The sequence below is a fragment of the Schistocerca piceifrons genome, chromosome 11 (genome assembly GCF_021461385.2).
Source record: "Schistocerca piceifrons isolate TAMUIC-IGC-003096 chromosome 11, iqSchPice1.1, whole genome shotgun sequence".
NCBI classification, from domain to species: Eukaryota; Metazoa; Arthropoda; class Insecta; order Orthoptera; family Acrididae; genus Schistocerca; species Schistocerca piceifrons.
This window is the reverse complement of record NC_060148.1, coordinates 124,640,042-124,654,066: the sequence shown is the minus strand read 5'-3', so window position 1 is coordinate 124,654,066 and position 14,025 is coordinate 124,640,042. Positions and strand designations below refer to the sequence as shown.

The 14,025-nt window shown below is 51.8% G+C and overlaps 1 protein-coding gene across 1 annotated transcript in view; it reads left to right on the top strand.

Annotated features, from left to right (window-relative positions):
* Window positions 1-10,124, top strand: part of LOC124719787 — a 78,563-nt gene extending 68,439 nt beyond the window's left edge. The window contains exon 2 of the mRNA XM_047244984.1: window positions 9,790-10,124. Coding sequence (XP_047100940.1) covers window positions 9,790-10,124 — 335 coding nt within the window. The remainder of the gene's footprint in view (window positions 1-9,789) is intronic.
* Window positions 10,125-14,025: the final 3,901 nt, after the last annotated feature.

The following is a 14,025-nucleotide window of genomic DNA, read 5'->3' as shown; positions in this document are numbered from 1 at the left end:
TCTGCCATTGGCATCTTCGCTCTCCCCTCTCCCTCCCCCACCACCTTCTTCCCCTCTCGGCAGGTCCCTGGACTCGCACAAGTTCAGTGGACATTTGCACGCCAGATATCATCGCCATCAGTTTCTTGTGTGTGTGCCATTGTGTATGCGATTTAGTGTTTTTCGCCACCACGTTCCTTCGTTCACTTGTACCGTCTAAGTCATCAGTGTCTGTGCGTAGTGCTGACAGTTTCTTGTGTTTTTCGTCGAGTGTGAATGCCTTCGTGTTTTTAATTTTTGTATCTATTTTTTTTAACCACCAATCTGTTACATTCCTGTCTTCATTGTCTCTTTTATTGTAATGCTTGTGGCTGAAGAACACAGTAGATTTATCCGCTGCAAGCCCACATTTGTATAAGGTGAAAAATAACAATAAAGAAAAAAATAATAATTTCCTCTCAGCCAAATGGAATCCCTACCAGGATACCCTCTCTATCCAAGTCGATAGCCACCCGTTCACCTACCACCACCCTGATGATATTACCTGTGCCGCCTCCTTTCTCCTCCAGACCTTGTCTGAGGTTGTGAAGGCCTGGTCCCTTCCATCGCTATCCACCCCCATTGTCCTACTTTACCATCACTTCCATTTCCGTTGATCACGCCGTCCCTACCGTTCCTTCCTTCACACGTGTGACCCGGACACACTACAACGCCACCGGCAACTACAACGACACATCAGAAACTTGCTCACGGCTAAGAAATGCTGGGACTGGCGACAGACATGCACCCATCTTAATGCTACACTTCCTATCAACTCGTCCAAGTACTGGTCAGCCTTCTGCCGCCTTACCGGATCTAAACCCCCTCCCTACTACCCTCTCCTTCATGATAATCAATCCTTCCCTGACAACCATAGTAAGGCCAATCACTTTGCCTCCTACCTCTCCGATGTCTTTACCATCCCAGATGGTATCCACTTCCATTACTCCCTCTTGCCAGATGTCCGCAGTCGAACTGACACCTCTGCCTCTCCTCTCGCTCCTGGCTTCCAGTTCTTGGACAATATTGCACAGAACGAATGCAATGCCCCATCACTACTCAGGATCTCATCACTGCACTCCGCATGAAACGCAACACCACTCTTGGTTACGATTGTGTCACCTATTGCCAACTTTGTGAACCTCCTGCCTCCTTCCTCTCCACTCTGGCCCGGCTCTACAATGTAGTTCTGCCGCCGACTACTACCCCGACCTGTGGAAAACCTCCCCCATCCTGATGTTCCTTAAACCTGACAAACCACCATCTGCTGTCTCCTCCTACAGTCCCAGCAGCCTTACCTCGGTCTTCAGCAAGGTCCTGGAATCCATCCTCACCCGACTCATCCACCAGCATCTCCGCCAGCACCGCCTCCTTCCCGTTACCCAGTGTGGATTTCGGCCGTCCTTCTCTACCGATGACCTTTTCCTTCACCTCACTCATCTCCTCTCCAAATCTTTGCCCTTCCTCTTAACTACATCCGTCTGATTGGGTCCTTTCTTTCCCAGCGTCCTACCTAGGTCACTATCCATAACACGGATTTCTACACCTTTTTCCCCTCCACTGGTGTGCCCCAAGTTTCTGCCCTCTCCTCTCTTCTGTATCTTTAGTATACGGCGGACAATCCGGCACCTTCACCCCCCGTCCACCTTCTCCAGTACGCCGATGACACCGCCTTCTTTGCCCCCCCCGCACCCTGCAGCACTCCCAACACCTTCTCCAATCCCATCTTGACCAATTCACCACTTGGTGCTACCAGTGGTTGCTCAAGGTCAATCCTTCCAAGACCCAGGCGATCATTGTAGGCAAATCCACCCCTTCCTTCCGCCTCCTCGACTTCTATGTCACCATCTATGGCCGTCCTATCGCCCTCACCCCCACCCTTAAGTACCTTTGCGTCACCCATGACCATTGCCACTCCTGGACCCCCATCTCCAGACAATTCAAGCCAAAGCACGCCCGTGATTCCGTCTCCTCAAGCTCCTTTATGGTCGCAATTGGGGTCTGGACCCCTCCACCATCCTCCACACCTATAAATCCCTCATACACCCTATCTTCTACTACGCCAACCCTGCCCAGATCTCCGTCCCTCCTACCTTTTTCAAATCCCTTCAAATCCTTGAACGCCATGCTCTCCGCCTCACCTATCACATCTGTTTCCCCTCCCCCACGTGCATCCTGTACGATATTAATCCATTCCCACACCTCTTCCATTTCCTCAAACGGATACAGATCCTCTACACCTCCTGTAATCTAGATCCCCCTCACTCACTTGTCTCTCCCATCCTCTCCCACCGCTGTCCACTGTTGCACCTGTATTCCCACATCCCACCTCCTCTCCATCTCTCCACTCTCCTTACCCTCTCCCAAGGTGGCTTCCACCAGGTGCCCTACCTTGATGATGTCCTCCACCCCTCCATCTACTCCTACTATCAACTTTGATCCTCCTCTTCCACTTCCAGTGTTTTTTCCTCAGGGCACCCTCCCTCCCTTCTGTCCCTCCTCCCTCCCCCAGGCATCCCATACCCCCACGCCTTCTAATGTTACTTAAAATCCGTCTTGATTGCAAATTTTTTATTCATATGACCGGTTTCGGTTCATTCAGAACCATCTTCAGATCTGTAAAAATAATGATATTCTTTTACTATTTCACGGAAGCAAATCTTTTTCATGCTATCTAGTCAACATCAAATGTACCAGAACGTACCTGATATTTCAGTTACAGGAGTAACCCGTCCAAATCCAGCAACTTTCACATGCTACGTCACATAAAATTGGTTGGCAGAGTGCCCGCCATTTATATTAATTATAACACTATTACCGACAGGTAGCGTCTGGTACATTTGTTACATTCCATTTGCACATACTGTATTCAGTAGATCTTTTTTTATATTAAAAATACTTAATTAAAATATGCAGATGTCAAGGTTAAAATCTGTACTTGTCAGAATTCAAAAACAGTAAAATTATCGTTTTTATACGATCTAAAAAACATAGGGCGATTTATATATCTATGGTGCTGGTGGGAACTTGTTTTCCTCTACAGTCGGTCTGCTTCTGCGGTTTCCGCCATTTCGGTGTTGTACCGCGGTCCGCTCAGTCGTCTGATGTCCATCGCCGTGTGCAAGAGGGCTGCACAGGAGGGCCCCGTCAACGACGCCAGGCGCTGCACGCGTCTTCCGGCTTCTCCACCGCGCACCATCTCTCATCCCTCGGTCTGATCTCCACACGCAATCTCTTAGTAGGTCGTCATAAGTGCTAAAATAGGCGTTACGATTGAATTCGCTTTGCTCGTTGAGGATTAAATCCGGATCTTTATTTTTGTGGGTGTATATTTGAAATTCTTCCAAAATGTTAAGAAACCGTCCCTTATGAGCTCTATGCAGTATGTCTAACTTGCGTTCAATGTTCGTGACTGAGTGCTTTGTCGCAGCCATATGCGCCCCAAAAGCTGTCTTGTTTTGAGAGTAGGTGTGCTCCCTGAATCTGGTTTCAAAGTTCCTACCAGCCTGCCCTATACATTGTCTACAGCAGTCATTCCATTTGATCTTATATACCCCTGAATCCTGAAATTTATTCCTACTATTACATATTCTATGCCGGAGCTTCAATTTTAACGTGTTATTTGTTCGGAACCATATTTTAACGTCGGATTTACGAAAGCATCTTTCAATTTTATCTGTAATTCTTCCATTGTAAGTCAGAGCTACGTTTTTTTTTTGTTGTTCCTCTTAACTGCTACTTGACTTCCTTCTATTTGTTCCATTTTCCTCTTCTTTGTCTTCCTATAAATATTCATCACCTGCTTGCACGTATATCCGTTCGCTACGGTCACTTCTTTTAAAATACTTAACTACTTTTCTAATACCTGTTAGCTTAGTGGCAATCTTAGTAGCCTGTATACCATCCAAGTAAAATATGCCCATTTGTATCGCGGTGGAGGTAGAGGTGGAGGTGGAGAGAGGGGGGGATACAGTGATACAGGTGCGGCAAACGGGCGGGGGGTGGAGAGGAAGGAGGAATCCAGTGGGTGGGGGGGATCAATCCGGCGAACAATGTAAAGGATGCGGAGATGTTGGAGGAACAGGAGGAGGTGGGGGAAGGGGATCAGTTCATACAGGAGCCGTGTGGGGGAAGGAAGGCAGATACGGAAGGAAAGGCGGAGTGTATGGCTTTCAAGGATTTGGAGGGCCTTGTAAAAGCGAGTGGGGGCGGAGATCCAGGCAACGCTGGCATAACAGAAGATAGGACGGATGAGGGATTTGTAGGTGTGGAGGGTGGTAGAAGGATGCAATCCCCATGTCCGGCCAGACAGGAGTTTCAGAAGGCGGAGGCGGGATTGGGTTTTCTGTTGGACGGTCTGGAGATGAGGATTCCAGGTGAGGTGTCGGTCGAGGGTGAGGCCAAGGTATTTCAGGGTGGGGGTGAGCTGGATAGGACGACCATAAAGGCTGTGGTAGAAATCATGGAGGCGAAAGGAGCGAGTGATGCGGCCTATGATGATTGCCTGGGTTTTGGTGGGGTTGAGACGGAGGAACCAATGGTTACACCAACTGGTGAACTGGTTAAGGTGGGTTTGGAGGGTACCCTGAGACCGTTCTTTATTGTAATTTTAAGCACCTCATACAAGGCGGGCTGTCAGAAGCATATTACGCCGCTCTTCAGCCTTAAGGGGTACAATAATATGACATAGAGGTGACACAAACAATACAAGAAAAACGGCAGGCAAAGAAATGTAGATACAAAAACAATAAACATGAAGCCGTTCACGCTGGACGAAAAAACACTAACACTTGTTGACACGGAGTACAGAATAAGGACGACTGCGATGGCACACGTGAACAGTTTAGGCGTGCCAACGAAAGAACACTAACCGCAGACGAGGCACCCACACGAGACACTGGTGGCAATGATCTCAGGCGTTCGAATGTTCACTGAGTGTGTGCGAGTCTGGGGACCTGCCAAGACGGGAGGAGTGGGGGTGGGAGAGGGAGAGGGGAGAGCAGATGCCCTGGGCAGGGGAGATAGGGGGAAGAGAGGAAGGGGGAGGGGAACCCGGGGGAAGAGTGGTGGAGGCAGGGTACAGGGGAAAAGGAAAGAGAAGGGAGGGAGGGTGCCTAAAGGAAAGGACACAGGAAGTTGGGGGAGGATCAAAGTTGATAGGAGGGGTAGATGGAGGGGAGGAGGACATCATCAGGTAGGGGGAGCTGGCGGAAGCCACCTTGGGAGAGGGTGAGGAGGGTGGAGAGATGGAGACCGGGTGGGACGTGGGAATACAGGTGCGGAAGTGGGCGGGGGCAGAAGAGGATGGGTGAGACAAGCAGATGAGGAGGATCGAGTTTGTGGGAGGTGTACAGGATCCATATCCTTTCAAGGAAGAGTAGGAAGAGGGGGAAGGGGATGAGATCATACAGGATCCGCGTGGGGGAGGGGAGACGGATGCGATAGGCAAGGCGGAGAGCATGGCGTTCAAGGATTTGGAGGGATTTATAAAAGGTAGAGGGGGCGGAGATCCAGGCCGGATGGGCGTAACAAAGGATAGGGCGGATGAGGGATTTGTAAGTGTGGAGGATGGTGGAGGGGTCCAGACCCCACGTACAGCCGGAAAGGAGCTTGAGGAGACGGACTCGGGAGCGTGCCTCGGCTAGGATTGTCCTGAGATGGGGAGTCCAGGAGAGGCGACGGTCGAGGGTGACGCCAAGGTACTTAAGGGTGGGAGTGAGGGCGATAGGACGGCCATAGATGGTGAGATAGAAATCAAGGAGGCGGAAGGCAGGGGTGGTTTTGCCTACAATGATCGCCTGGGTTTTACAGGGATTGACGTTGAGCAACCACTGGTTGCACGAAGCAGTGAACTGGTCAAGATGGGATTGGAGAAGGTATTGGGAGTGCTGCAGGTTGGGGCAAGGGCAAGGAATGCGGTGTAATCGGCAAACTGGAGAAGGTGGACGGGGGTTGACGGGGGCGGCATGTCCGCCGTGTACAATAAGTACAGAAGTGGAGAGAGGACGGAGCCTTAGGGCACACCGGCGGAGGGGAAAAAGGTGTAGGAATCCGTGTTATGGATGGTGGCATAGGAAGGACGGCGGGAGGGAAAGGAGCCGATCAGACGGACGTAGTTAATGGGAAGGGCGAAGGTTTGGAGCTTGAAGAGGAGACCGGAATGCCATACGCGGTCATAAGCACGTTCGAGGTCCGGCGAGAGGAAGATTTCGGAGCGACGGGAAGCTGTTCCGAAAGGAGATGAGTGAGGTGAAGGAGAAGGTCGTCGGAAGAGAAGGACGGCCGAAAGCCACACTGGGTAACGGGGAGGTGGTGGTGCGTGCGGAGATGCGGGTGGATGCATTGGGAGAGGATAGATTCCAGGACCTTGCTGAAGACAGAGGTAAGGCTGATGGGACGGTAGGAGGAGACGGCGGACAGCGGTTTGCCAGGTTTAAGGAACATGAGGATACGGGAGGTTTTCCACAGGTCGGGGTAGTAACCGGTGGACAGGACTACATTGTAGAGCCTGGCCAGGGTGGAGAGGAAAGAGACAGGAACTTCACGAATGTGACGGTAGGTGACACGATCGTGACCAGGAGCGCTGTTGCGTTTTGTGCGGAGTGCAGCAATGAGATCCTGTGCAGTGATAGGGGCATTGAGTTCCGTGTGTGCAATGTTGTCCAAGTACTGGAAACCAGGAGCGAGGGAAGGGACAGAGGTGTCAGTTCGATCGCAGATATCCGGGAAGAGGGAGTAATCGAACTGGGGATCATCAGGGATGGAAAAGACATTGGAGAGGTAGGGAGTCAGGGAAAGGGTGATCATCATGCAGAAGAGGAGAATAGGGGGAGGGTTTAGTTCCGGTAAGGCGACGGAAGGCTGACCAGAACTTGGACGAGTTGATAGGTAGGGTATCAGTTAAATGGGTGCATGTTTGTCGCCAGTCCCGGCGTTTCTTAGCCGCGAGCAAATTACGAATGTGTCGCTGGAGTTGCCGGTGGCGTCGTAGTGTGTCCAGGTCACGCGTGTGGAGGAAGGCACGGTAGAGACGGGGCGGGATTCACGGAGGAGAAGGATGGCCTGTGGGGGTAAGGTAGGACGGTGGGGGTAGATGGCGACAGTAGGGACGTGGGCCTCCACGGCCTCAGACAAGGTCTGCTGTAGAAAGGAGGTGGCATGGGTGACATCAGCGGGGTGGTGGTAGGTGAAAGGGTGGCTATCGACCTGGGTGGAGAGAGTATCCCGGTAGGCATTCCAGTTGGCAGGGGAATAGTCATGGACGTACTTAGGTGAAGGGTCATTACGAGGGTCGGAGCAGGGGCGACGACCGTCTGAAATGGTGAGGAGGACAGGGAGATGGTCGCTAACAATAGGCTGCAGGACATCCACTGTTATGCGGCAAAGGAGGTTGGGGGAGGAGAGGATAACATCGGGAGTGGAGTTGGATTCGGGATGGGTGTGCTGGGGGATGGGAATGAGGTCGACTTGAAGGGAGGACAGGAACCGATGCCACCGCCATAACTGGGCAGCGGAACGACTATGGATGTTAAGGTCAGCGGCGATCACGTAGGAGGAGAAGGTACAGTCGATGTAGGAGAGGAAGTCGAAGGGAAGAGGGTCGTTGGGGCGGACATAGATGGTGGCGCATGTAATGGTAAGGCCGGGGAAGAAGAGACTAAGGAACAGGTGCTCGGTGGGGTCGGGAAGGAGATGTTGCAGCCGAACGGGGATCTGGCGGTGGTGCCCAGGAGGAGGAGGAGGAGGATATTAGTGTTTAACGTCCCGTCGACAACGAGGTCATTAGAGACGGGGTGGTGCCCGATGGCAACTCCGCCACGCGCAATCAGGAGGGGATTATCAGAGCAGTGTAGGAGGTATGACGAAGTGTGGATGGTGTGATGGGGCTTCAGGAAAGTTTCATTGAGGATGAAGGCATCCACGCAGTGGGTGGCAAGGGTGCGCAGGAAGAGGTTTTTGTTGGTGGGAAGGGAGCGGATGTTGTTGAAAAGGATATGGTGCTGCTGCGCCATGACAGGGATTTAAACGAGTGTGTCAAGACGGGAGAAGGTGAAATGGGGCTGGTTCTTGGAGTAGGTGGCGTACATTTAGAGTTGGAAAACGGAACGGGCGGCGAGGGAGATCTGTTGGAGGGTGTGCAGGCGCTGAAAAGGATGAACATCCTGAAGGACAATGGTGAGGAATCTGAAGATGTCCTCAGCGGTAGGGGGTGGGTGAAGGGAGTTAGCGGGAGGGGTGGGGGCGTCCAGAGGGCAGACAGGAATGGTGAGTTCAGGAGTGGTAGGAGGGGGCCGGGCCTTACACTTCTGGGAGTAGGTAGGATGAGGGAGGTCACAGGTATTACAGGGGGGGGGGGGGACTGGAGATTGGGGCACTGCCATAAAAAGTGGGCTTGCCTACAGTGCGGGCAGGTGGGGGCCTCGCGGCACTCAGATGTTGGGTACGCATTATACCGCAAGCACCTTTGGCAGCGGAGGGATTGAGGAGGGGAACGGGAGGAGTCAAACTTATAACACTGGTAAAACGGAGGGCACCCTCCTTCAGGAGACGGTCTATTTAGGGGGTGTGCCCAGAAAAAACTGCATAAGGCGGGTGGGTTCGGCAGTGTTGTGGATGCGGCGAGCAGCACGCACCTCCAGATGGGGATGGGCCTGAAGCTCCGCCAACACCTCCTCCTCTGTGATCACTGGACTGAGCCGAGTGATCACGGCGGTGAGGGTCGGTGGGCGATGCGGGGGTTGGGGTTGGCGGAAGGGAGGTGGGGAAGGAGCAGGGGTGAGGGAGGCATGAGGGCCAAAGCAGGTGACAGGGATGCGGGACGGAGATCGGTGTGGAGGGTAGGGCTGGGGGAGGAGGTTAGTACCGAATCACGGTGAGGAGTGAGGGGGGAGATTCGGGCACCAGGAAAATTCTGGTGAAGGAAATGGGTGAGGTTCTGGGCTTCAAGGAGGGAGGGATCAGGACGGGAGATGAGGTAGCGGCAGGAGGAGGGGGTAGGGGAAGAGGAGGAGGGGTCAGGGACAGGTGGAGAGACATCCATGGCATCAGGGGTGGGGGAAGGGGGATGAGGCGGAGCCTTTTTGGGAGCAGAAGAGGCAGGGGTGCCACTGGGGCGCTTAACGGCGGTGGAGGAGGTGGGGGGATGAGAACAACTGGAATGTGGCGGGTAGTGGCAGGTCCCAGGGCGGGAGTCGGCGTCGGAGATGGTGGGGTGATGGCGAAGGCGATAGTGAAGACGATGACGAGGACGATGAAGATGAAGGTGAAGAGGAGAGCGGAGCATGGGCCGTAGACCGCCTGGTGACCACCCTGGCGGGGGCCGCAGAAACGGAAGGAGCAGAGGGAGGGAGTGGAGGGAAGGGATCAGAGGTGGCGCGGAAGGGAGGAGCCGGGGGCAGGGCGACAAATAGGGAGGGAGATGAGAGAGTGAGGATTGGGGGGATGGACTGAGGGGGGAGTGAAGCGGCACTCCACGTGATAGTGGTGGCAGCAGCAGAGGGGGAGGTGTATATAATGGCAGTGGTGGTGGCTGTAGAGGAGGTGGTGAGGCTTGACATTATGATAATGGGGAAAAAACACAGTACTAGACAAAGGAGCAAATGAGAGACGGGCAGGGCAACGAGAGACACAGAGGAGAAAGGGACTGAGAATGACGAAGGAGACTGGGGCCTAAGCACCACTCTGCTGCCGCTGGGGAGGGGGGGGGACCCGGCTGGCTGGCTGGCTGGTGGGGACTCCACTGCTGCTGCTGCTGCTGCTGCTGGTGGATAGTGGGGGCAGCTAGGACCACAGCTGGCCGCTGGCTGCGACCACTGGTGGCGGGGACTGCTGCTGGCTACTGGCTGCAGCTGGCGCAGGCGAGGACCGCTGCTGGCTGCTGGCATAGACCGCTGCTGGCTGCCAGTGGGGACCGCTGCTGGCTGCCGGCGGGGACCTCTGCTGGCGAGGACCGCCGCTGGCAGAGACCGCTGCTGGCTGCTGCCTGCTGCGTGCTGGCTGGACTGACGCACGCCGACAGGCTGGCTGACTGGCTGGCTGGCTGGCTGGCTGGCTGGCAGGCTGGCTTTCACCTGCAACACCTATCACTTCGATCGGTACCAGAATAGCACAAATCGAATTCAAACGAATTACCGCCGGAGATGACACTACTACTTGCGATTGCATTTATGAATAGCATTTGCCGCAAATAGCAGAAACGAGTATGAAGCCGTCGTCAGGAACCATTCAGTCTAATTCTCACTCACATGATTATCATTAAAGAATAAATATCTTTCTTATCTAAAAGAATAAATATCCGAACAGGGGCCGTAAACCCGACTTTTACGTTAGGCAGGTATCGAAGAACGGCACCACTCCTGCCGTCATCAACAGATGGACGCACAGTAGCCACTCTTGCAATTGCTGCAGTGCCGATTCTTTCTCCCTTCAGTTTTGACTCCAGTTTAGAAGAAAGATCGAGTTGAATGATTTAATTAGGGTCTGAACGTGTTCGCCAGAAAAAGATAACAGACTACCGCCATATGTATTAAGGCAGTTCCCAGCAATTGCGTGACAAATGCTTTCTACTGTGATGCAGCTGCTTCAGGAAATCGGCGTTGTCACTTGAAAGTGGCAACCTCCTGTATCCTGATGTTATCCAAACCAAACAAGCCTCCATCTGATTCCTCTTCCTACCATCCTATCTGTCTCACATCGGTGTTCAGCAAACTCTTGGAATCCATCCTTACCCGGCGCATCCATCACCACCTCCACCAAAACCACCTCCTCCCTGACACCCAGTGTGGCTTTCGACCTTCCTTCTAAACCGATGACCAATTCCTCCACCTCACTCATTTCCTCTCCCTCCAGCTTAACTCCCATCGCTCCGCCATTTTTGTCTCCCTTGACCTCGAAAAGGCCTACGACCATGTCTGGCATCCCGGTCTCCTGTTTAAACTCCAAACCTACACCGTTGCTGTCAACTACATCTGACTGATGGCCTCCTTCCTCTCCCGCTGCCCCTCCTACATTACCATCCATAATGCCAATTCCCACACCTTCTACCCCTCTGCCGGTGTGCCCCAAGGTTCTGTCCTCTCCACTCTCCTCTACCTCCTGTACATGGCAGATATGCCCCAACCCCCTACCAGTACACCTCTTGCAATATGACGATGACACCACATTCCTCGCCCTCACTCCTACCCACCAACGGTCCCAAAGCCTTCTCCAGAATCACCTTGTCCTTTTTTCTGCATGGTGTAACCAGTGGCTCCTGAAAATCAATCCCTCCGAGACCCAGGCAATCATCGTAGGTCATACCACTCGCTCCTTCTGGCTCCTGGATTTCTCCCTTACCATCTGTGCCCGTCCTTTCCACCTCAACCCCACCCTCGCCTACCTTGGCCTCACCATTGACCATCACCTCACTTGGATCCCTCATCTCCACTCCATCCAATCCAAGGCCCACAACTGCCACCCACTCATCAAACTCCTCTCTGGCCGGACATGGGGGTTGCACCCCTCTACCATCCTCCACACCTACAAATCCTTAATCCGTCCCATCCTCTGTTATGCCAGTCCCGCCTGGATATCTAATCCCCCCGAATTCTATAAGCCCCTCCAGATCCTTGAGTGTCATGCAGTCCCCCTCGCCTTCTGTATACGCCTCCCATCCCCCATGCGGATCCTCTATGACCTCATTCCTTTCCCCCATCTGCTCCTATTCCTCAAACATATCCGCATACTCTACACCTCCCGCCGCCTAGATCCCCCTCACCCCCTGGTTGCTCCTCTCCTCTCCCATCCCCGCCCCCTGCCACCTCTCCACTGTTGAGTCACCCTACCCTCCATCTCTACACCCTTCATCTCCTTTCCCAAGGTGGCTTCCATCAACTCCCCCTCCTTGATGATGCCCTCTCTCTCTCCATTTATCCCTCCTATCAACTCTGATTCTCACCCCCTCCTTACCTCCGTCCTTTTCCTGGGCTCCCCTTCCATCATCTTTTTTCTCCACCTACCATCTCTGTGCCTGCCTTCTCTCCCCTGAGTCCTCTTGCATTTCCATTCTCTGTCTTTTCCCATTCCCTCTCGCATCTGCCCTGCCCCTCCCCCCCTTATGAGTCCTCTACCTCCTTTGGTTCCTCCCCCTTTCGTTTTTCCTCTCCTCCCTCCTTGTTTTACCCCCCCCCCCCAATCTGTCCAGCCCCCCCATCAGCCCTCGGCTATGGTGTGACATCTTTGTGCCGACATTTTAGTGCAATGTTTACAGTGAGTTCAAATGGTTCAAATGGCTCTGAGCACTATGGGACTAAATTGCTGTGGTCATCAGTCCCCTAGAACTTAGAACTACTTAAACCTAACTAACCTAAGGACATCACACACATCCATGCCCGAGGCAGGATTCGAACCTGCGACCGTAGCAGTAGCACAGTTCCGGACTGCGCGCCTAGAACCGCGAGACCACCGCGGCCGGCTTACAGTGAGTGTTCAGTGTTGTGTGTCTTTTCCGAAGCGCTGCGAACAGACGTCATACTGTCGCTGGGTGTGATTTTTATATCTCTTGCGAACAGAAACCAGACTGTGGCCGTATTTTTTAATTGTCTGTTTACTATGTTACCTGTCTGCTTCCTGCGTATCTAATTGGCTTTGCCAACCGTTTGCTTTATGTTTTAGCTTTCCACAATTTTCCACCGTTTTACAATTTAAGTCACCGTTTTATCCCCTGCTTTTATTGTTTCTTATCTTCTTCTTACGTTTTAAAAAGTCTGTAGGCTGCAGAGCAGCGTACTAAGCTGCTGCCAGCCCGCCCCCTAAGGGCGGAATCGAGATTCAATAAAGGAAAAAAAAAAGAAATGGAAGTGGCAGACGCTAGCGGTAGACGTGGCGTTATGGATATGGAGTTCATCATAAGAATAAACCTGGTGTAAAAAAACACAATCGCGATGATAGGTTAGAAGCATTAGCAGACGTACACTGGTGTTATTACGTTCTTGGAAGTAGGTCCTCCTTACGTATTAGCTACATTAAATGAAACATTATGATGTTCAAATCTATTGAGAGCCACCAACCTTTTTCTTAATAACGCTTTAGCTACGTATTTAAATTTAATTTCAAAAATGCTCGTCCGCAGCTCGTGGTCGTGCGGTAGCGATCTCGTTTCCCACGCCCGGGTTCCCGGGTTCGATTCCCGGCGGGGTCAGGGATTTTCTCTGCCTCGTGATGACTGGGTGTTGTGTGACGTCCTTAGGTTAGTTAGCTTTAAGTAGTTCTATGTTCTAGGGGACTGATGACCATGGCCGTTAAGTCCCATAGTGCTCAGAGCCATTTGAACCAGCCAAAAATGCTCTATAGTCACAGCCTCTTTATTGTTGAGCTCTGATTGTCGGGGTGTTAATACGCGGAATGAAAATACCTGAGGCTGCAGACTGTTCCATAGTGAAACAGGGTTAAAAAGAGGGCCGAAAAATAGACTGTTCTTAATGTTTTTCATAAATTTACAGAGGTAATCGGCTTTGAACTTTTCTGAGGGACTGTGTTAGACACAGTGCAGTTACGCATCTAAACTGCAGGTTTCGCTGAATGGTAGCCTGCTGTGGGCGTTTGTTCCCTGGTTACAATTTCCCCATAGTCATTTTTTTTCTCATTCGATTTGAAATAGCTACATCCCGTAATTGTAGAACTCATCATAACTTTTTATGAATAATGTACGAATTCTTCTTTCTAATTACATATTACATGCGAAATTCTCGTTTTTATTGGGTATATAAATTCTGAATTATCGATTTTTATAAATGACTGTTAACAAAAGTTGCTTAAATTATGAAAACATAAGAATATAAGTTTTAGGACAAAAATGAAAAACCAAACACTTTTTATTTGAATTATCTTCATCGTTTTATACCACAGATGTAGATAAGCCTCGTAGAAACATGAAAAACAATTCTTTTCACAGCATCGAGCATGGCATACAGATTCTAGATTTTTACATTTGTCACTGTACCATTACAATACGAACTCAGCAGAACTGAT